Here is a 23,755-nt window from a genome sequence, read left to right on the forward strand (position 1 = left end):
GTGTGCACGTTAGTATTTTTTGAGCAAATATTATTATCAAAAGACATCTAAATAGGAACGGAATGGTCCCTTATATTTCTGCGGACCGACCGGAAGTTTGGGTTCGCGATTGACAAGTCCAATATCATCGTGATCTAAACAGGACAATACAGAAGTTACCTTATAGCTGATAACTGTTTGGTTTCAAGTATGTGGGAATTTTGAGTATGCCAATATGTCATTTCTGAAGAAGTTTGGCCAAAGAAGCAGAGAAAGAGCTTTCACAGATCGTGCAAATCGAGAACAGGATCCAGATTCTGTGCTTGCAGACGACGATGATCGAGATCCTTTTTCCGTGAACATCACTGGTACACTTGACCTTACGATACCTGATGACGAGTCGAACAACGCTACAACACCTACATATGGTAATTTACTTGTCGTTACGGACCTTCATTAATTCATGATTTGTTTTCAATTTCAGTAGCAATTTCTGAAATGATATATAATCTTGCTCGCGGATCGGTAGATACTGTGACACTGATCGGTAGAAAATGTAGGATTTTGAGATATTTTGAGGAAAACTAGGCTGTGTCTGGTCAGGATAGACTATTTTTTTCTTTTGTTTGTTTTGACTGATGACGGTAGTATTATGAAGAAGTAAGATAAACTTTGCCTTAGAATTATAATGAAGGGAAGGCATCTTATCAATCTCATTAAAATTAGATCTTACACTCCGATAATCTGCGTGAAGTTCCAAGGACAACTCCAAATGAGGCTGTGTTGGGTGAATCTTCTAATCAACCAATCAGCATCAAGGCATGTGATTTCTCAGAACAAGTAAGCGATTCATTCAGACAAGCATATCTGATTTCTGTATCTCAGAATCTATTGTGATTTGGAAGCTTTGATTGCAAAGAAAGCAGCACCGATATATTGTTGTGAATATTGTATACATCCTGTAATTTCTGAAAAGCGTGTGCTATGGAGGATATAAATGCTGAGATTGAAATTTCAGAATTTTGGTGGTAAAGAAATGAAGGCCAATTGTTTTTAGAAAGTTGACATCTGATTTGCTCCAGAACCCACGTGTCCTTCATTTTGATGAGGCAGTCACCTTCTATGGATAGTATGGATGTCCCTTTCTAGTTTGAGTCAATCTCATTAAAATCAGATCTTCATTCATGCTACCGCTAAACAAAGATCTGAGGACATTCAATTAAGGGTCAAGCCTGAATGACCTAGACCAATGAAATGCCCTAACATGAAGTTGGCATTAGCCACTCAAAAAGCAGCTTTCTCCAGCTATATGGGGCACTTGTTTCAAACTGGCTATTTCACTTTGAAATATATTCTGGCAAATTCTTGATTCAAAATTTGAAAACAGGACAAATGAATATTATTGATGTCTAATTGATGGCTGAGATTGTCTGGTAGTACTTCCCATTGGCAATGCACAGTCTCTTCCGTTCCAAGGTTTATCTGTTTGAAGCGAGTGATAGACGATGGTTTTGACAGAGTCAGAATCATATAACTATGATTTGGAATACCTTGTGTTAACCTTTATGAGGTTGCATGATTAGAAAATACATTCCGAATGTCACTCTCCTGGTCTGGTAAGTAAAGCTCTAAATGATCAGATGGAGGTCATTCTGACGTGACCCGTAATGGGATGTCTTCATATCTTTGTTTAGTGGTAGTGAGAACTATGATCTGAATTTAGTGAGTCTTAATTTGAGTTAACCTCAAATGGTAACTCATTTACCTCAGTAAATCTGTCACTGGCCTACACAGTCAAAGCAGGATTAGACCATGTCTTTAACATGTTAAACCAACATTTTCATTAAGGTTGACAATTTTTCGATTTTGGTTCATAAAATGTGTTTATATTATTATTTATACATAGCATATATTTCTGGTGTAGTTGTAGCAGGGTAGTGGAAGACCATTTGAATAAAACTGCTAACACACCTATATTTTATGTACTAACTAGTCTCTGCAATCTTGTCTTTGCAACAAAGATTTGAACAAACTCTTTGTAAATAACACTACCTTGTTATGCTTATTTTGATCTTTCTCAAAACTAATAAACTTTGGATAGAAATCCCTTATTCCATCAGTTAAGGGGAAGCAACTCTATATTATGGCAATATTCTGAACTTTGGATACAGATCACAAGGAGAGCAGAAATAATTTATCTTGAAAGTCCTGAATTACAATTTCTAAGATGCAGTAAAGTGCACTTTTTGATAATGAGTTGACATCATGGTAAAAATAATTGGGTTTCAGATGTGAGAAATGTATTATTTGCTAGCGGCTTTTCATATGTATGGATTTCCCAAGATGTGGGAGATCCACAGTTATTTCTCTATTCATTTAAGCATAAACTAAAGGATATATTTTATCAACAGTGGCACCAAAGTATTTCTGAATCACTTTATCTTAGCAATTACAGCAAAGTAAAATCATTGTTACAAACTGAAAGATATTTAACTTGTTTAAATGATAAAAGTTTAATCAGAGATTTATTATAAACTTAGAATTTCATTGCACAATTTTAATGTAAATGTATGTCGCAGGTCCAAAGACGGTGATATTGTGAACTCTATTTGTACACACTGTTCATCTGGAGAAGTAGAGGATGAATACCATGTAGAGGATGAATACCATGTCCCCATTTGAAACATATTCCCATTTAAGGTATAAATTTCTCCCAATGTTGCAAGGTATTTTTAAAGACCGTCAGTTAATGATAAATCTGCTAAACTCTGAAATTCCTGATATGATCCATGCTGTTTCTGTATTCGTGAAACATGTCTTTACAATGAGGAATGTGTAACTAGATTTAAAATCTAATCATGTACATCATCTGCATTGTACTATGGGTCTTGATGCCTAAATTACTGAATAAACTGTCTGTCTGTCGGTCTGATATCATGACGCTGTTCAAAGTACTTCCCGCATGATCTTAAGTATCCTTGGTAACATTGTTCTTGCATTACTCTTAAGCAAGATGGCACATCCACATCAATTATCAATCAGTGTAATAGTTTCTTTAAACTTGTCAAATAATTGAATGTTATTCCCTGAAATATGGCATGATGATGTCAACCATCTTTCATACCAGGGAGTTATGCCAGACATATTCAAACCACTGTGTTCGTGCCACAGTAGCTACAAAGTTTCCCTAGGCAGGCGTTGGTGCCCTAGGAATTATGTCTGTCTCTGGACACTGGAAAAAGCATTTTTTCAAACATTTCATAACCAGGTGTGCACCTATTGCTCAGTGTAGGGCATTTAGCAACATACTGCAGTCAAATAAAACAGCTCTTCCTTCACCAAGTTCGTCTCATGGCGACCAATACATCATATTAGTGGCTAACATTAGTGGGGGAAACAAAGTTGCAACTTTTGTAACAGAAAACACCTCAACTCACAAGAACCAGTGACACAGAATGTCTATGTTGGCATCTGTTAGCTTGGTCATCATGTGATTTAAGTTAAGCAAATTAATCAATAAACAGAGCTTTAAACCCTTCTCATTGCTTGATAGGTTTATAAATAATCATACACTGAACGGATTATATGTGATTTAGTTAACTATAAACTACCCTTTTGTGTGGTGTTGTATTATGTTTATTACATACTGTGTCTCTTATAGTAACGTACAATGTGTGAAGCCCATTTCAGGTGTCCCCCGCCGTGATATTGCTGGAATATAGCTAAAAGCGGTGTAAAACCATACTCACTCACTCACTTAAAGGGCAAGTTCACACGGAAATTAACCTATTTTTCTTGTACTTTTTCCACATTAAAAGTGATAACCTAGAAGTGTCAAAGACAAAAATATAAAAATATCACAATTAATTAACATATTTTTCGCATTAAAACGATTTATATTTTTCACATTTACCAAGTGTTCTATTTCCACAACAAAAACACCATGGCTTATGCCCCTTGCAATATGACGTCATTGGTGCCAATTGATAAACATTATGACGTCATCATGCTTTGTTAGAGCCGCTTCACGTGGTGTAGGTACAGGTGTGTGATTCTAGCGTCTCAGATGCCAGCCAGCATAGTGTTATGCTGAGTCACCACTGCGCCGGAGTGTGTCGTAGGCCATGTTGTTTTACCGCAAACTGGTACTTGATATCTTTTGCGTTGAGAATAGACAGGGACCCAGTTGAATTGGCACCAATTACGTCATAATCTAAGGGGGATAACTCAGGCCTGTTTAGCTCGAAAAACGAAGGCCTCATAACGGCATATCATTTTCACACTATTGTGAGCTTCCTACTTTCACTGTGAAAAAAATGAGTGTATATTTTCAAACACAGATACTAATTAATTCTAAAATTGCGTTTTGTTTAGAAAAAGAAAGAAAGTGATTTTTGCGTGTACACTTCCCCTTTAAAACAAGGGTGGAGGCAAGTTGGTTGAACAGCCTGCCAGTTCAAGGATTTTCAATTTACAGCATTGTCTATTACTGATTTTATTTTAAACCTATCTGCAATAAAGCACAAGGTTAGCATTACATTCAGCATCTTAGCAAAGTAATAAAGTTTGTTCTACCCCCATGTGTAGTATAAAGTATGGTTTTGCCCTGAACTAATGTAACGTCAATGCTTTAACTATAATAATACTAAAACTATACTTTATTACACTACGCTTGGGGGTAGAGCGAACTTTATTTCTTAGTTAGATGTGCAGTGCTGACAAGTCGGCACCATTGCAAGTAACAAATGAGTTGATTAGTTTCAAGTTAGGTGTTGATAATTTGAACTTATTTGTCAGTTTGACTTTTAACTGTTGCAGATGCTCAGTCCCCACACTTGTTGCCTCTCAATGTTGATCCACCAGGGACTGTCCATGTTGCATTTGAAGTGACATCCGCTGAGGTTATTAAAGATCAAAGATCCAGCTATGTTGTAAGTCGGTAGTAGAAATAGTTTTTGAGATGAGATAGCCAGTACTGCTATGTTAAATGCTACATCAGCAAGTTCTTGTTTTTGTGTTGAGTGTGTCTGTAGATGGGATGTGTGTCAGAGAGTGTTCCCAGGAGTAGGAATGTAACAATATATAATGAAGTATCGCAGTTGTTTGCCCTATGATAGTAATATGTCAACAGGAATTTATATATACCAATAGTATCATCGATAATCTGCATAACAATCAATAGTCTCAATAGTTACAATTAGAAATAAAGGACGAGTGGGAGTTGTTTATCATACAATAAAACACTGAAGGGGCAAAAAGCCATGAGTGGTGCAGGATATTTTAATAATGAGGACCCCCTCAATGGAATCTGACCTCCGCAATGTCGGACAAGTCCATTTTATGCACAGGTGGGTATTTCCCACATTTTACAATCTTCCCGTCGATTACCTGTACCTTTTCTCCCAATACGGATTGTCATATCTCTCCCGCTTTTGGATGTGACCATTTGGCCGTAGCGTTTATCTGCGTTGCCCAGGTACATCTGTGGGGAACAACTCTGTAGACTCTCCCCTCTCAAAAAAAATGTTGCCCAGTATACGACATCATCAAGTTGCGTGTGCATGTTTGAGTCTCCAGAAATGACGTCATAACAGAACAGTGTTTTATTGTGAAATAAACTACCCTTCTTTCTTCATTGTTCTTTGCAAATTATCGTGTAGCTATCTTATATTAATAAGTAAGGCATATATTATTCGCTTCAAATCTGCCTGAGTGGTTGGTTAGCAAGGATTACAACAACTTCAGATTAGAGGTACTTTCCTTGGGTTTGAGTAATGACATGGCTGAAAATATCCATCTTTGAAATTGTCATTAATACTTTGTTCATTTCTATTTCATTGATTTATTTTATTATCAAGCCTTAAAGTTGGTTTCCTACCAATGCTATACAATCACAATAGTAAAATTAGCCCCAATAGTGAGCCCTACCAAAGAGTATACCTGTTTCTCCTGCAGCTTGAATATGTTACATGATGATTAGATTATCATGACTATTAGACTATATTAGTAACCCCATTGTTGACATTATATACTAGCATATATTGCCTTGTGGTGTCAGAGCAGATGTCGAAATTATAAACAATGTCAATAATGCCAGGGGCATAAAGTCATATGACTTATAGATCAGGTTCACCTTCAGAATACTTGATATTCATCTGCCATGGTTTTGTATGTTACTTATAAATATAGCAGAATACGACAGCATGACTTTTTTTTATAATAGGGCAATGAAACTCAAAATAAGCAGAAAAATGCCACCACTTGCATTTGTAGTGTTTCATGTGAACACACCTTAGAACTGAATATCAAAGCAATTCATCAACATTGAAAATCGGACTTTGAAATATTCCTAAAACATAATGGCATGTGGCTACCTCATCAGTGACATCCATTTGGGACTTATTTAAACAAACACATATTGGAAACTAAAAATGACATTTCCTTACGATAGCATTTATTTCAAGTTGTGTGTGTGGGTGTGTGCGTTAAGCCCCCCAAACCCCGTTATTTTTGTGAGGCAGCTAAAAATGGTGGCAAAGAAACTTAGAAACCGGTTCTAAGGAAGGAGCTTGTGCACATTCGTTACCAATATGGCGAAAGGTATCTGATATTCTGTATTCTAGACCTAGTAAGTAGGCAAAATGAGAAGAAAATGGATAGCAACTACTTCTATTCTTTGTCAAATTGCGATCCATAAAAAGTGTCATGTATTCATCTAATATAGTTTATTGAGATGTTTATCTTATCAAACATATTTGCAAGGAATGTTTGGCTCACTTTAGTTCATTCAAGAATATGCCCAGTCACCTGTCTAGGTTTGTTACTGAAGGCTCTTTAGACACCCTATGGGAAGCTGAACAGCATGAACAGACTGATGTGGAGCAGTATTGCTGCATGATGTGGAGCATGTTCAAAGCACATGGTATGAATGTGACAAGGTAGGAACACAATGTCACAATATTAATGTCTGAAACTTAATATAATTATTTTTATTTACTGCTTGTTCTTGACAGAGAAGAGCTGTGTGGGGTCTTGCTGAAGAAAAAGTTGTTCCAACTGGTTGTGTGGTTTAGCCCATCACACAGCTCCCACTTGACCATGGAAGTGATGACGTCACTGATCAGCACATTACTGCTGTCACCTCAAGAGAACAGTCAGCTGTTTGAGCTCTCAGCTGTTATGCATTTGAATCCTTTGCGTGTTGTAACAACACTATTGTTCTTGTGAATTATACTCTTCTCATGGTTTGTGTCTTCTATATTTCATAAGACTTTTACCATTACTTTAATATTTAATGCTTGATGGTGGCTTTTTATCACGGTAAATATCAGCCACATGTTGATCCAATTAGCCATTTTGATTTCATTGCGTGGTCACGTTTCTTTTGTGTCATGCAGTCTGTATTGTTTGTGTTGCTTGGTATTTCAATTTATTTATGGTATATTATTGTTATTAAAATGGTGGTTTTTCGCGTTCCTTTTGTAAGCTTATTATTAAACCCACAGGGTTGGGATTGAGATTATAGAATACACAATGGGTTTGAGAACACATTGTGATTACACCTCTGCTATCATTGCAGATACATGCTACGTTGTACCAAGTGCCATGGTAATAAGTCTGTGTGGGATCCTTATCCTTTGTGATTGAACTGTACTGACATCTGCTCCACGGCTACTAAGTGTAGCGTTTGTCTCCCACTTTCTTACACAGTGATCTCCAGGTATCTTGGAAACAACAGACACAACAGGCCTGTAAACTTGAAGATGTCACTCCCACCAGTCACGGTCTCCTCCTCTTGAGGTGAGAAGCCTCCAGTTTCCACTCCTTTTTTGTGCAGCTTCGTTGGAGATATCGTCTACTACTTCCTCCCCTGCTCAGATGCTGACTTCCATTTTAAAGACATCCCTTACACTGTTGACTCCTCTACCCTCTGTGCTGATATACTCTTCTTTGACTACTACGATGACACTAGACTTGGTGCCGACGACTCTGCGATCATCAACTGTCAGCTTATTCGGACCTGCAGCTTTTCATCCAGCACCTCCATAGGTGCCCTATATGGATCCATCCTGGCCTCGGTTCCCAGCTCCTCTAGTACCTCTGTCTTCTGCAACGCTGTCGGCACCCCTGGCACCTCAGGTCTCAGTGACGCTCCCGGCGCCTCAGACGGCGCCTCCTGTAGATTTTGGTGGTGCCCTGACAGTCCACTCTACCTGCTCTGAGAGTTCTGCCTATCCTGGCTCCTCATTACATCGTAGTTGTCAAATTGTCATGCTCTAGATGCTGTTCCTGGAGCCGATCTCCTGTTCAGCACTCTGAGGAATATCTCTCTGGTTCATTGTAAGGCTCATATGTCCTGGCTTACGAAGGCTCTCCCCTGGACATGAACACTCACCTCGGCCTTAATCAAGATGCCGACTGGTTAACAGACTGCCTAGCTGAAGTTGCTCTGTCTTAGGGACCCAATGTTGACAAAAAATAAACCATCTGGTGTCACCCCATGCCTCCAGATCCAATGAGCAAGGATATGATTGCGGCCTTAGATGAGGACTTCTCCAAGTTGTCTCTCACTCCCTCTTTCAAAGCACCACAATGCAAAGAAAGATGGCATTCCGAACCACGCCTTTGACATGTCACATCTTAGATGACGACCTTCACTGTATGACGAGATCTAAACGTACTCACGTGGATGAAACAGCTGGTCTTTTTGTAACAGAGGCCATGCTGGGACTGTTCTCATAGCAGGAGCAGGGACCACAAGGGCAAATGATGAAGCGATGGACACCAATGACTGGGAACTCCCATCCTGTTGTTGAAACTCCTGCATGTGGGAGACTAGGGCACGATTGGCAGAGTTGGGACATCCTGGGGGACCCATGCGTCACCAACATCCTGCGCTAGAGATATTGGCTCTCACTGAGCAACTACCCACCTCTGATGTTGTCATCTGTGGCAGATGCCTACCCCCCCTACTCAACAGCAGCTACACCTCACAAACAACAACATGCTGCCAGAGGCCATAGAGATTTACACTCCCCGGCAAAAACACCAGGCTTCAACTCCCTAATATTCCTTGTCCCCAAGAACGTCTCGGACTTACTCAGAATAATTTCCACATGTCTGCATTAAGGCTGGTTAAGTCCAAAATCCAGGCCAACGATTCACTGATCAGCCTCGACATCCAGGACGATTACTTATGTGCCGATCCATCCCAGATACAAGAAATTCCTCTGTTTCTCATCTTCAATGGTATCCATTATCAATGGGCAGTGCTCCCATTTGGCATTTTCAGCTATATACATGCATCACCAAAACGAGAGCCACCTTCCTCGACCTGAGGAACATTCAATTTGAGGAGTATATAGACAATTGCTTCCTGAACCACCAGAACATGGCAACTCTCATCCTCCACAGGGATTTTACTCATCAGCTGGGTTGGATCTTCAACATGCAGAAGTCGGAGCTCATGCCTTCGTTCAACCTGCAATTAATAGGCGGCCTCTTCCAGACCAACCTAGATCTCCTCTTTGTCCAGGGTCCTTCCAAAGAATAGATCGACCCAGAGCCTTCCTCTGATTTTGATAGCTCTTGGTGGCCAGCAAGGGGCTGCTTCGTGGATCACAAGAAGATGTCTTCCATCAAGGCCCTCAAACTGCCAGGTTGGCCCAACATGTTGATCCATCCTCACAGCAGGCTGCCTTACCCATCTCCGGACAGGTTTCATCTTTACATCTGCAAAGAGCCCTAAGGGCCAAAGGTTACTTGGCAAGGGCAGCGAAGTCAATCATCTCTATGGCGACAAGTGGCGCTCTTATGAGAGTTTCTGCAAGGAGAAACACCAGGATCTCCCCTCTGTGTTGCCCTAATTCTTGCCTGAATTCCGGACACAGTCTTCGCCTGCCACTACCTATGAGACGTTAATTTGAATACGTGGAAGGCACTCAGAGCTTTAGCCCTTTGGTGGTTGCCCAGCAAATCACCTCCCTGAAGTGCCATTGACTCTTCCCAATGATGGGGGCCGACCTTTCGACCTCTCTGGTGCATGTCACCCAGACTAGAAGGTTTATATGCTACGTCCATGGCCTCGGTACGTCGATCTATTCTCCCGTCAGTAGGAAGGAGTGTGATAACCACTCTAAGTTCCCTGAGGGAGCTTTCATCCCTGACTTTGACCCTCCCTCACATCTTGGGATGAATCAAGTTGCTGATTGGATGGAGGATAGGTTGGCTTGTATAGTGCCATCTCCAAGACCAGACGTGGACAAGGACACAATCTGGTCCCACCAAATGTCCATTCCTTCAGATCCTATGTTAACAGTTCTCATCTCGGCGCTCGATGAGGACTTTGCGAAGCTCTCACTCACTCTGTCTTTTAAAGAACTTAGTTATCAGCAGGATGACTTCCTGGTTCACTTATTTGGTGTGGTTAATGGCACGACCTTCAATTGAATGACCCATTCATCGAAGCCTGTGATGATCCGCATGCCCGATACTCGACTGTCCCTCAACAACTCTGGAAATTCTACGTTTTCTTAAGCCCCCCTCAACTCTTGCCTCGTCCTTGACGGCTATTGATCAGGACTAACCCTAATAGGATCGAGACTGCCTCCGTGGTCTAGTGGTAGAGCGCCCGCCCGGAGAGCAGGTCCAGGGTTCGATCCCCAGCCGCGTCATACCAAAAGACGTTAATAGATGGTACTTGTTGTTACCCTGTCTGGCGCTCAACATTAAGGGCTAAAACAAGGACTGATTGGTTCGGAGTTAGTATACTGTGTCTGAGTGGGGTATTCATGTTAAACTGCAGCATGGTATCTCTGTGCTAGCACTATAAATCGGCATCAGCACACACACACACACACACACACACACACACACACACACACACACACACACACACACACAGAGAGTCTGTGAAATCAGGGGACTCTCCACTCCTCCTCTCTGCTGTCTTAGACATTCAGCTTCTTCCAATTTGGTAGACCTTCTCGACCTGCACTTCCTAGTTCAACACATTCCAGGGTGCCGGAACGTGTTGGCGTATGCGGTGTCCTGACTGGACAGGGTGGCTCCCACAGAATGGAAGTTACATCCTGAGGTTTTCACCATGATTTGCCGACGGATCGACCATCTCAGCAGTGACCTATTTGCCATAGTCAAAACATCCAGCTGTGTAATTAATCAGTCCAGTTCAGGATCCGCAAGCACTGGCGATCGATGCTCTCAGCGTTCACTGTGAAGGATTAAAAGCATACGCTTTTCCACCTCTGGTACTCCTTCCCAGGGTTTTACAAAAGATCAGGGAAACTCAGAACCTAGTTCTGATTTTGGTCGCACCTTGGTGACTGGGGAGAAGTTGGTTTGTTGAGCTCAGAAATCTTGCCAGGGATGATCCTCTTGAACTTACGGTTTGGCCATACCTACTGCTCCACCCACACAGCAGGTTACTGCATCCTACCCCCGACAGGTTTCGTCTGCACGCTTGGTACATAAGAAGAGAACCTTAAGTGTCAAGGGCTACTCATTGAGGGCGGCCAAGGCCATAGCCTTGGCACATAGTCCTTCCACACAAGGGCTTCACCCCAATTTGAATTTTTATTCTTCCTACGCAGCCATAGTCACCTCAGAGGCTCTACTATTTTAACTATTTTTATGACCTCATCAAGAAAAAGTTGTTTTTTTTCCCCCTGGCTATGGCAGCTCGGATTAGCAAGCTACATGCCTTAGACGTCTACAGTGTCTGGTGTGAACATGGAGCTCATGTGGCCATTCATCTTTGGCTCTGCTGGGATTTCATTGCCAAGAATCAACTCCCTGCGCAGACAGGTCATTCACCATCTCTCCCATCTCATCGATCATGGGATTAGAAGATGAAAGGGAACTTTTGTAATGCCAAGTGCGTGATTTGCGATGTTTCTTCAGACATTCGAAAACACAATGTTCAGGAAACGCTTTTTTATGCCAGTTTTTCCTACTTCGCAGACAGAGGTTAACTGTAATACTATCTCCATTTGGCTGCAGGCAGTCATTCTCCAGGCATAAGAAGCGGATTGTAAGCAAATAACCATTGCATGGCTCTCCATAGCAACTGCTTCATCAAGTCTATTATGGAAGGGTGTATTTAGTGCACTGATACCGTCTTTGCCAGCCATTATCTACGTGATGTGGCCTTAGAGGATGTTGCTGGCGTCCATAGTTTTGGTCTCTTGGTGGTGGCACAACATGTCACAAACCCCTGACGTCATTGATTCTCTCAGACCTGCAAGCTGGCCCATTGAACTCTCTGTTTTTTGTGAGCCCAGATTAGAGGGTTCACATGCTTTCTGAATTAGCTTGGTAGGTGAGTTTTAGATTCTGGCTCACGCTTTTTTCTATTACTGTTCCTTTACATGGGTTTCTCGTTTTCTTCACTCTCTCGTTTTCCTTCTGACAGGAATGGTCATTGTCATCGCTCAGGCTGCTGCACTGGTTACTGCACTGGTTACTTGGACCTTGACAAGGATTTACTTGGGATCACATCAGAAGATATGCCCTCCTCCGTACCGTCTGATGAAGATGCTTTAAGGAGTGATGCTGGATAAGTTAAAAAAATTAGTAAAATCTAAATATTTTTTACATTTGTACATATACTTATCATGCATTACTTTGTCTAAGTGCCCTCCTGTCGCAGTGCTACCTCCCCCTCAAAGTCGTCAGATGTGTACGTTCTAAAGCAGTAATGTGCTCATACAGGACATCGCCACTTCCAGGTCACATGGCAGCTGTGGCAGCTGTGGGTACTGCTACGCTACTGGTTGGAGCAACTTCTTCAGCAGCTGCCCCTCTCACACCTTCATCTTTCTGTAAAAAAACCCAGCAATAAATGCATTAAGGAGTAATGCAGGATAGATATACAAATGTAAAAAATATTTAGATTTTACTTATATTAAGTTTCAGTCATTAATATTGTGACATTGTGTTCCTACCTTGTCACATTCATACCATGTGCTTTGAACATGCTCCACATCATGCAGCAATACTGCTCCACATCAGTCTGTTCATGCTGTTCAGCTTCCCATATATATTAAGATTGAATGGATCTTCTTCCACAAAGGAACATTTACTAGAATGGAATTGAAAAGACAGCATTTTTGTCAACTTACTTACAAATTACTGCAACCTAGGATAAGATGAGTTAACATGTGCTTGACGATTCATAACCATGGTAACCTGAATTCACCAACATTGTTTCAGTTATACACAATCCTGGTATCCAGCAGCTCTGGCGTGGAAAGGTTGCCAACCACGGTTGACCGTAGATATTCAGACTTTGAGAAACTCAACTCAGTACTTAAAAAAAAGCACCCCCACATTATGGAAGATGTATCTTTTCCAAGGAAATTGTTAGTTGGTAATTTTAGCAGTGAAACCATTGCACATCGGAGCAGATCCTTTGAGCAATATCTAAGCCATGTGTTTTCAGTTTACGAGTTGCGGTACTCAAATGAATTGGCAGCATTTTTCTACCTTAACGATGCAAAAGAAGGATACTCATTGTTATGCAGTGAACAATATCTGGAAGCAATTTCTCTGTTTGAGAAATGTCTACCTGTGTGTGAAAAACTGTATGGTGGTGGTCATCTAAGAGTTGTCTCCCTTCTGCATGCCTTGGTTGTGTGTTATCATGCAATAGAGAAACTGAACAAGGCTCAGAAGTATGCCGAGGTTGCACTAAAGAGCACCAATGACCCAGTGGTGGATGAACCCAGTATTGCCCTCATCAAACTGTCCATCCGTCTGTGCTGGTCTTTGGGCAAGGACAAACAAGACCTTGAGAAGAGGCTACAGGAGTTAAAGGCCAGGAAGATCAATGTGGATAATGTGCCCGATCTGAAGGATATTGTCAAACTGAACACATTGGTCTGATTAAAGATGCTATGCCTTTTAATGATTTATTGTTGTTAAAAATGTTTTGATTATTTTCATTGATGTTAAATTATTACAGAGATAATACAATTTATTATGTTTAGAAAATGGCAACAATTGTTCCATTTCATTCCATATGTATTTGGTATGAATGCTGAAGTATGGCATGTCTAACTGTAAATGCAGATTGACATTTGTTATTTCCCTTTGATGTAGCTAACCATAAGCAGTTAATATATTCAGGATCTGACAGATTGAGTATGGTTATCTGATTGAGTGTAATCTGTGTGATCTAAAAGCAATGAAGTGTTGGTACATGTATGACAAGTATATTTTATGTAAACATTGCGTTTTAATCATCAATGAAATGATATTTTGATATTTAAGAAATAAACGACCAGGGGGAGTTGTTTGTTGTACAATAAAATACTGCATGGAATATAAACGAGGGGCATCTATTTCTTATACATGATACCAACATTATTTACAGCCTCTTAAAGAATGTCAATAAACTTTACAATTTATCGCGTAGCTATCTTATATTATTTGATAACGCATGTACATTCTGTGGTATAACATAATTTGTTAAATATATGCATTGTTGTATATTTACTGTTTTGTGTATCATATCTGTAAATTAGACATTGTTAGAGCTGGTACATGCAACCTAGTACTTCTATCTGCAGTCACAAGACCACACAAGCCCAGCCTTAAGTCTGCAGTTGGAAATAAAGACATTTAGGAAAATATACTTTAAGCCTGCAGATGTCTAATCGCAATTATTGGATTATTGCTAACTGGAATGATAGATTGGGATACCAGGATATCCACCACCCATGGCTGTCCACGTTGATAAGATTTGCTAAACAAACTATTGTGTATACATATGTGCATTCAAGTGGTTACAGAGTTATTTCCCTTTGACCATAAACCGTGGTTGCAGATTTCCGACGTCCCAAACATATTCTCCGCAAGCAATGAAGAACTTTAACCTGCGAATATTGGGAAAAGTTACCTGGTAAAGTCTATGATTATATGAAACGAACAGTAAATTAAGTTGCCATGTAAATTAGGCTTGTGTTTTTTGAGACATGGGCACTTCTAATGTGGTGTAGTAGCCCCCGATGTTATGCTGAAGTCTCATTTCCTTGATGATTACTTAATTTGTTTCGTGTCCGACTCATATGCAAGCTTTGTACAGATATCCACAACCTCCTGACAGTAGGCTGACTGAGGTTGGTACAAGTGGGATTATTTGTACTCCCATGATGACCCCAGATAGTGATGTACATGTGGCTTGTGAAGGGATACCAGCATGAAGATAACACCTTGTGACTGCAGGACTTTCAGTGAAAAATTTAATTTTATACTCATTTACTAAATATACTTTTATTTTGTCCTTGTTGACTCTTAACTCAGTATATCTGGCTGTTCTTGCCTGTTTCACCATTTTGCATATCTGCTGGTTTTGTTCTTTGTTTACTGTGCAACTCAAGTTGTTTTTCACCAATATCTTTAATGTTCTTTCCTTAATATTTTTCACCAGTATTGTTGCAGAAAGATGATTAAAGTTAATATTGAGTATTGACCGATACCAGTAATGTTCTGATTTCCCTACATGCAGGTATTTCAATAATAGAAGATGTATTTGCCAAGTTTGCTTATAACAATTAACATTGTCTTGTTTAAGAAATGCACATTTGATTTTTTTACAATGAGCATGTACAAAAACCATGTCATTGCATCACAAATGGATGACAGACCCGCAGTCATCCTGAAGCTGTGAATCACTGGTTGTACTTGTACAGTATATATTGTTTCTTGAATTTTAAACACATTGTTAATGATTCCAGATCTGAAGATGATGAAATGGGTTAGGGAAGATTTGTTTTGTTTTGTTGATATGCTTCTAAGTTCAATGAAGACTGTTTCTGCTTCTGTTTGCAAGGCAGCAGTGACTTCCATTGTGCCCCTTTGGACAGTGTCCTCTCACATTATGTTGAAAACATCTACATGGATATATTCAAAACTTCATTGTTTTGCATAACCATGATTAATATAATCTTGACAATTTCTCTGGGAATAGTGTTTGATGGCATGGTCAATTGTACATGGCTTAAATTTTATTGCGTGCCTTTGAAAATGGGACTATTATATCACCATGCACTGCATTATTTGCAGTATATATACAGTCACATACCAGTATATATGATGATCTTCCAAAATCTGTCTTAGGAGCTGACCATTTAATATTATATTCCCCCCAAATTCATGAAAAAAATAATGATGCTTCAGACAGTTGAAAAAAAATAAAATAAATAAGCTGCCATAAAAATTACATTGTTGCAAGGTGTTTTTACTCTTTTTTTAAATCAGGCTAATAGATATCTAGTTTTGTTGCTGTAGCTGAAAAAGTATCTCATCTTGATGCAAAATGCCAGGCCCCACCAGAATATCAAATGGTCAGCAGTCCCTTACATGATGCCGGGATGCATATTGGCACTACCAGGGTATCTGTCACTGAGGCTGATGGTAAAGGTACCCTGGGGGATGGTTAAATTTCAGTCCTTAGAAGTTATCAATATTCGGGCTGGTATGGTACATGTTAAGTTGCACCATGCGTGATGTCTTCGGTAGATTCTAAATCTGATTAGATGTCATGTGGGGTTACATTTATAAGACATGGCGCAAGCCACAAGAAGACCAGTAAAACCAAGCATATTTCAGTTTGTGTAAATAAACTATAAATATCTTTATCCAGGAATGAGAATTTTCTGCAGATCAAAGGAATTCTGTGGATTTCGTTACAAAACGAATCACAATATACTTATAAATCATATATTCCCCATATCACCGTCTATCTTTCAGTGTTCTTTTTTTTAAAAACTCATTTTCATCTCTGTTATCAGTACTTGTCTATATTGTCAAGGTTGTTTTAGATGTCAAGGTCATTCACTCAGATCTCAAATGTTTTGTTAATAGAATGAGTCAGAATTTATGTCACAGTATTGTAAAAAGACTTTCTTTTTGTAGAACCACCTTTGTTTGCAATTAGAATTGACATTGCTCATGATTATGCACATGATTATGATTTATATACCCGGTAAAGAACTTGACACTTTATGTTTTGACTAAACTTGACATTTGGGGGCTTTAGTTTGAAAGAGCGATGTTCTTTTGCCAAAGATCAATGTTATTAAGATCAGATCTAGTACTCCGATATGATACCTCTCTGCCTTTAGAAGCGAACTTTGTCAAGTGATTGGGCCGAGGTCGCCATTAACATGTAAGATGCCTGAAACAGTGTCGGTGTGCGCACCCCTCTTCTGGATCTGCCAGTGCATTGCACTCAGAAACAACAGGTTACATAAAATATCTACAGCAATATGATTGTCTTATTTCATCTACATTCAGAAATTATGTTTTAGTTTGTTTTCGTGATACATAACCTGATATGCTTTAGAGGCAGATATTCGGCCCTAATTTTGCAGAAAGGTCAGTAATTTTCAAATTAGAATTATAATTTCCAAATCTTGTAAATAAAGTTAGAACTAATGTTATGGCTTTGTTGAGTTCACTTGTATATCACTGATAGCAGGACCAATACACAGGAAGAGATTTTAATGCTTGCCTTTACATAATTGCAATGTTGACATACCTCTGAATTTAGGGAAATAAGTTCCAACTTTATGAAAATTAGGATTTTTTCCCAATTTGCCTGCCAAGGGAACTTAGAATTCTAGAATCCTAAATAAATCCATGATATGCTTTGCTCACTTGTACCAAGAATTTAGAAGCCTTGATGCTGATTGGCTGATTAGAAAGTTCACCTAACATGACCTCCTAGGGAGGTGTCCTCAAATCACAGACAGATAATAAAAAAATGTGCCCCCAAAAATAACCTGACCAAAACTTACATGAATAAAAGCAAATCTAATATTTTGTGATGAGTGGTATGTGCCCTTTTCTTGTTAATCAACACAATTATTTTGACTCATCACTTAAATTTTGAGGTCACTGTCATGAATTATTCAAAAGTTTGTTCGATACATGGAACTCTTGATTTAAGGTTGTTTTGCAGTGTGTATGTTCTTTTTTGTGAATATGAGTTATTATTGGCAAATAGCAATTGTTGGGACAGGAACGTTACACATTTGGAGGCATTTAGGTAAAAGTAGTGCTGCAGTTTTTCCATTTGTTCATGTAATACAAACACTTTCTTGTTCACATTGTTTTAGCTGAGATATGTGATGCTTGACATAAAAACAGGGCCCCATAACTCCCCTTTACAAACCTGGCAAGCCCCTAACAAGACCCTAACACAGTGTAATGGAAGTGCTAGAAGCTAGTCTTCCTCTTTTCCATTACTTATATGCTTTGTTGATGTAGAAATGATAAGAAGCATTGTTATTACCTGCATGTGTTCATGTTGAGTTTGCTGTTTTGTTTGCTTTGATGCTGCTGCAATGTATAATGTCTACAACTTCCTTTGTTTGAAAGTAATGTTCTTTGTTAATGTCGCTATATATTTCTTGAAACCATTTTGCTTTGTTTTTGTAAACATGCTTAAAATTACATTCTTTGTTTATGCTGATGCCACGCTAAGGTGAAGAGAGCTGCTGTAAGTGCAAGCCATCAGAAGAAGTTGTTCATTGTGGTTTTTCCTGTCAATGACTACAATAGATGAAAGAAAAGGAAGACAATTACCTCTGGTGTAGTTTATCCCAGGACCATGAACTGAAGATAAAAAGGTTTTAAAATATAGGAGCAGAGTATCTTCAAAGTTAACATGGAAAACTACTGACCTTGGTATGTTCCATTGTGTTCATTGTATCCGAGGTGTGTGTAGTGGTGGGTCTCATGCACAGGTTTGAACCTAGCCTGTATTCTGCCATGCTCTGCTTCTATGCTCTATGTGAGGGAGGAATGTACCATGACATACTCAGATGTGATATCTTTGAGATCTGTGACATTGTTTTTGTAATCACATTTTTGTTTTCGATAACTGTCAACATTGAGACATCTTTATCCTAACTCTTTCATTCTATCAATTGTACATTATACTCAGGTCACCCAGGTGCATGACATGTACACTATTTTGAAAATGGTTTTAAAGTTTCTGTCAAATTAGAGTAAATGTCAAAGGTAGGTTCATGAGGCATTCACGGAGGTTTCCATAGCAATTAGACCTATGGAAATAAAAATGAAATTTAGTTTTAATATTAAAAATATTAAATGGCCCGCATATACAGCTTCTGTCATTGTCAGCCTATATAATCATCTTCTCAGAAACCACTGGACTGATGAAGCTGTTCACTTGCTTGTTCCCACTACTGCAGCCATATTGAAAACCCATTAAAGGCTTAACTCATTATCCCCTCAGAAACCACTGGACCGATGAAGCTGAAACTGCACTTGCTTATTCCCACCAGGTTTGAATCACACTCCGTCGCAGTGGTGACTCAGCATAACACCACTGCCACAGGCTAATTTGCATATCACGTGACCAGACTTTTCTCTTGTTTGTAAACAAACACGCTTTTTCAGAAATCAGTATAGAACGGACTAATGCAAGTATTTGGGGGCGCTTTACATATTGTTTTGCATAATTATATAGATATGCTACTACAACTGCGACAGTGATTTGCATGACAATATATATTTATGCATCAAAGTGACCGTGTCGCTAGTTCTCCGTTGGGCTTCGATGACAGCACGTGGAGCCGTACAACCAATGTAAACATAGGATAACTACGCAAAAACAAGTAGATTTTTACGTATTTGCATACTTTCTCAATGAAAGTTAACCATTCTTTGACATTTGTTTATTAAAATGTGTAGACTTGTCAAACATGAAACGGATGAAAAGCATATGCAATATCTTGACTGGACTGTGAAAGATGTGACGAATCGTCACATGGCGCTGGCCTGTGGCAGAGGTACTATGCTAGCTGGCTGCCGGCCGCATGGAACTCTGGGTAGGAGAGTGGGTTTGAATCTGACTAAAAGCTATTTATCACCATTTCTCAACCATTTCATTTGAAATGAAATTTGGTAAATATGTAGTTAGCAGTGTGACTCAATACATATGTTCCGGTTTTCGCGATATATTACGTTTTTACCTTGATTTGATGTTTTGCTTCAATCATTCTGAAAGCTGAAACTTCTTTTGGACATTACTCAGAAATGTTGATGTTTTGAGCATGTTCTTAAATTCTTTCAAAATGCATATTTGACTTCTTCTCTAAACCCGAGGAAGCAGAACTTTGGCATGTATGTATCTCCTATGATGACGTCATATTTTGTTCTAATAATTAAATTTTCCTATAAGATTTTAATATTTATGCAGAAAACATATGAATATTAGTGCTGACAGCAACATTTCTTCAGTGGCTGTGTTTGTTTTAAATTGTTTACATTCTAACACAGGTGAGCTAATGTGCAGTGGCAATATTTTTTCAATTATATTTGTTTTAAAGAGGAGTCTATGAGAATGGTTTTTTTCAAATTCCTTGTTTTTGATTTGTTGTGTTTGTCAAATGTAACAGGAATGTTAATTTGTTAATAGTGTTTACATGAGTCATGCATTGAGTCGCTGAACATGTATCATTTATCTGGGTCAAAGAAGGAAACAAATTGTGATATTTTTTCAAAAGTGTGCTTGGCTGTATTGTAAAAATCTTAAACATGTAAAGTTGGAATATTTTTCCCCAAAACTGGGTTCAGCAAAACCATAAACCCAGGAATTAACAATAAAATGCCTTAAATTGAAGGAGTACTCTTATTTGGCTCAGAATAACATCAGCCCACCATTCCATTATGAATGATTTGTCTATGATTATTTTAGTATTTCTCTTGGAGATTGAGATGAGAGGTACTACATGGTGGTGTAATTTGGATCTATTTCTTAATACCTGGAAACAAATAAATACTGCACCAAATAATACTCTTGTGCTGCATGAGTTTCTCATGGCCACTGTACTTGTTCAGTGTTTTGAAACACTCGGTTGTTATCCCCCCGGCATATAATGCGGGGGGATATAGCTATGGGCATGTCCCTCCGTCCGTCTGTCCGTCCATCGGTCCATCGTCCATCAGAACTCGAAAACCGTTAAAGATTTCTTCATCAAACTTTGCATTTATATCACTTAAGTGGTGAAGTTGTGACTTTTGCTATTTTTTTATTTTTCCAATTTTTTTATTTTTCCAATTTCATGAAAACATGCTGGACATAGGCTAACTTTGTGAGTGATGTTTGTTTCCGGAGCAGAACTCCGAAACTGTTAAAAATTTCTACATCAAACTTTGCATTTATATCACTCAAGTGGTGAAGTTGTGACTTTTGCTATTTAGGAATTTTAGAATTTTTTTATTTTTCACGTTTCAATGGCTACAAGTTGGACTTAAGTTCTTTAAGGGTGGTGTTTCCGGAGCATAACTCAAAAACCGTTAAATACTTTCTTACAAAACTTTGCATGTCTACCAGGCACATACTGAACTGGTGCCTTTTGCTATTTATAAATTTTATAAATTTTTAATTTTTAGGGTTCCATGGCAACAAGTTGGACTTAAGTTCTATAAGTGTAGTGTTCGTTTCTGGAGCGTAACTCAAAAACTATTAAATACTTTCTTACAAAACTTTGCATGTCTACCAGGCACATACTGAACTGGTGCCTTTTGCTATTTATAAATTTTATAAATTTTTATTTTTTAGGTTGCCCTGGCAACAAGTTGGACTTAGGTTCTATAGGGTAGAGTTCGTTTCTGGAGCATAACTCAAAACCCATTCAAAACTTTCTAACAAAACTTTGCATGTCTATCAGACTCATACTGAACTGGTGCCTTTTGCTATTTAGGAATTTTATAAATTTTTATTTTTTAGGTTTCCATCGCAACAAGTTGGATTTAAGTTTTAATATAGGGTGGGTTCACTTATGGAGTATAACAAATAAATTGTTAAATATTTCCTTGCCAAACATTGCATGTCTATATATAAAGCACATACTGAACTGGTGCCATTTGATATTCAGGAGTTTTAGAAATGTTTATTTTAGAATTTCCATTGCAGCTATTTTGACATGGGCTAAGAGAAATGTTGGGTCAGTTACCTGGTTTGGGACCATAACGTGTTAAAATGGGTGGGGGATATAGATGACTTTGTTGACTATATGCTTGTTAGGTTATTGTTTCTTGTAATTTGTCATTTGTTTGCATAAAAAACCCACAGAAACACACTTGTTTTACTTTCCATTTCATATGGATGCGACCGTGGTCGATCTTTTGGGAGTAAACAATGTATGATTCTTCAAGAACATTCAACTCTTGACTCATTACATTCGGAATTGCACATTTACTTGTGGTTACTTTACAGACAGCTGCCGGGGGGATCTGTCATCTTTCTGATGACTCTTGTTTGTGCTGTTCTGACTCTTATAGGGAGAGACATATTGTTGATGTGTTTAATAATGGATGTTTTGGGTGAACTGTAGCATGTCATGAGCTGTCACTGTAGGTTGTGTTGCTCATCTGTCCATTCAGCAACTTGTGTAGAATTCATGGACCTTTCTCCTTGAATCATGGCATTTACAATTCCACATATGATGGCACTGGAATATGATCCACATCTTAACCTTTCCTATGTAGAGGAGGCAGCTGTTTGTCAGTTTTGTGATCTATTACATTGGATATGTATCAGTTTTGTGATCTATTACATTGGGGGGTATGTATACACATGCACAAAAGTTAAGCGCCACCATATTCATAGTCTCTTGATTTCACGTGTGGGAATCAGAAATACGAAATATGATGATGTATGACTGAATTAGGCTTCCATAGTTTCATGAACCCACATTTGTCCAGATACCACAAGGAAAGCGTGCTTTACGTGTTGCTGCAGTTCCCCTACCCTATAAATAGTGAAATTCAAGTTTCAAACACATGGTTGCATTTTGCTCCTGTGTGAGATTCCCCTTCCAATAGAGGTTGAAAATCAGCCATGGTGAGGAGAAAGTTAACGAACGCTGAAAGATGGCAAGTGATAGGCATGAAAAATGCTGGCATGTCATGCAGGGCAATTGCAAGACAAATGGGTCTTCATCACAGTGTTATCACTCGTTTGATTGACAAACATGGTCAAACCAATGATGTCAATGACAGGCATAGGTCTGGTAGGCAACGAAAGACCCCTAAACAGAGAGGATAGACGTCTTTTCAGGATAGTCAGATGAAATCCATTTGCCACTTCAACAGATTAAAGACTGCAGTGGATTACCCATCAGAGACTCTCGACAATGACCGTAAGGTGTCGCCTCAGAGCGGCTGGTTATAACGCCAGAAGACCAGTAAAACGTCCTCAACTGACTGAGAGGCACATGCCGAATCGTCTGATATTCGTGGAAACCTGAATGGCCAACAATACCAAGATAACATTCTTTGTCCAGTGGTAGTCCCTCATTTTGATAACCATCCTCTTCAGACAAGACCTGTTTACATGGAAGACAATGCTAGACCACACAGATCTCGGGCAGTTTTGGCTTATTTGCGTCAAGAAGCTATTGCCACTCTTCCTTGGCCGGCCTGTAGTCCGGATCTTAATCCGATTGAGCATCTCTGGGACATTCTTGGCCGGAAAATCAGACATCGTGATCCCCCAGTTCAAAATCTCGCTGGACTTGAAGCCGCACTTCATGAAGAATGGATCCGTTTGCCTTAGAGAAGCATTCAACGACTTGTAATGAGTATGAGGCGTAGGGTTGAAGCTGTGGTCAATGTCCGTGGATCATACACACGTTACTGACGTTTCTGTCTTGCAATAGACTCTGCACTCCCTAGGGTGTCTATGTGACACCTGATATGGTCTGCTGATATCAGTTAC

General features: G+C 39.2%; 1 protein-coding gene across 1 annotated transcript; it reads left to right on the forward strand.

The window, feature by feature from the left end:
• Positions 1-95: 95 nt before the first annotated feature.
• LOC124119202 (sorting nexin-21-like) lies at positions 96-19,429 on the forward strand. The gene is made up of 3 exons (XM_046481646.2): positions 96-407; positions 4,798-4,910; positions 13,210-19,429. Exons 1-3 carry the CDS (start codon positions 215-217, stop codon positions 13,879-13,881), a joined length of 978 nt encoding a protein of 325 aa, XP_046337602.1. The 5' UTR covers positions 96-214; the 3' UTR covers positions 13,882-19,429.
• Positions 19,430-23,755: the final 4,326 nt, after the last annotated feature.

The sequence above is a fragment of the Haliotis rufescens genome, unplaced genomic scaffold (genome assembly GCF_023055435.1).
Source record: "Haliotis rufescens isolate VD_foot unplaced genomic scaffold, xgHalRufe1.0.p SCAF_19, whole genome shotgun sequence".
NCBI classification, from domain to species: Eukaryota; Metazoa; Mollusca; class Gastropoda; order Lepetellida; family Haliotidae; genus Haliotis; species Haliotis rufescens.

Bases quoted from the DNA above. Each gene is read 5' to 3' on its own strand.
- LOC124119202 (XM_046481646.2), top strand. From the start codon at position 215: ATGTCATTTCTGAAGAAGTTTGGCCAAAGAAGCAGAGAAAGAGCTTTC. The intron at 408-4,797 runs GTAATTTACTTG...TAACTGTTGCAG, and splicing joins CGCTACAACACCTACATATG to ATGCTCAGTCCCCACACTTG. The intron at 4,911-13,209 runs GTAAGTCGGTAG...ACATTGTTTCAG, and splicing joins ATCAAAGATCCAGCTATGTT to TTATACACAATCCTGGTATC.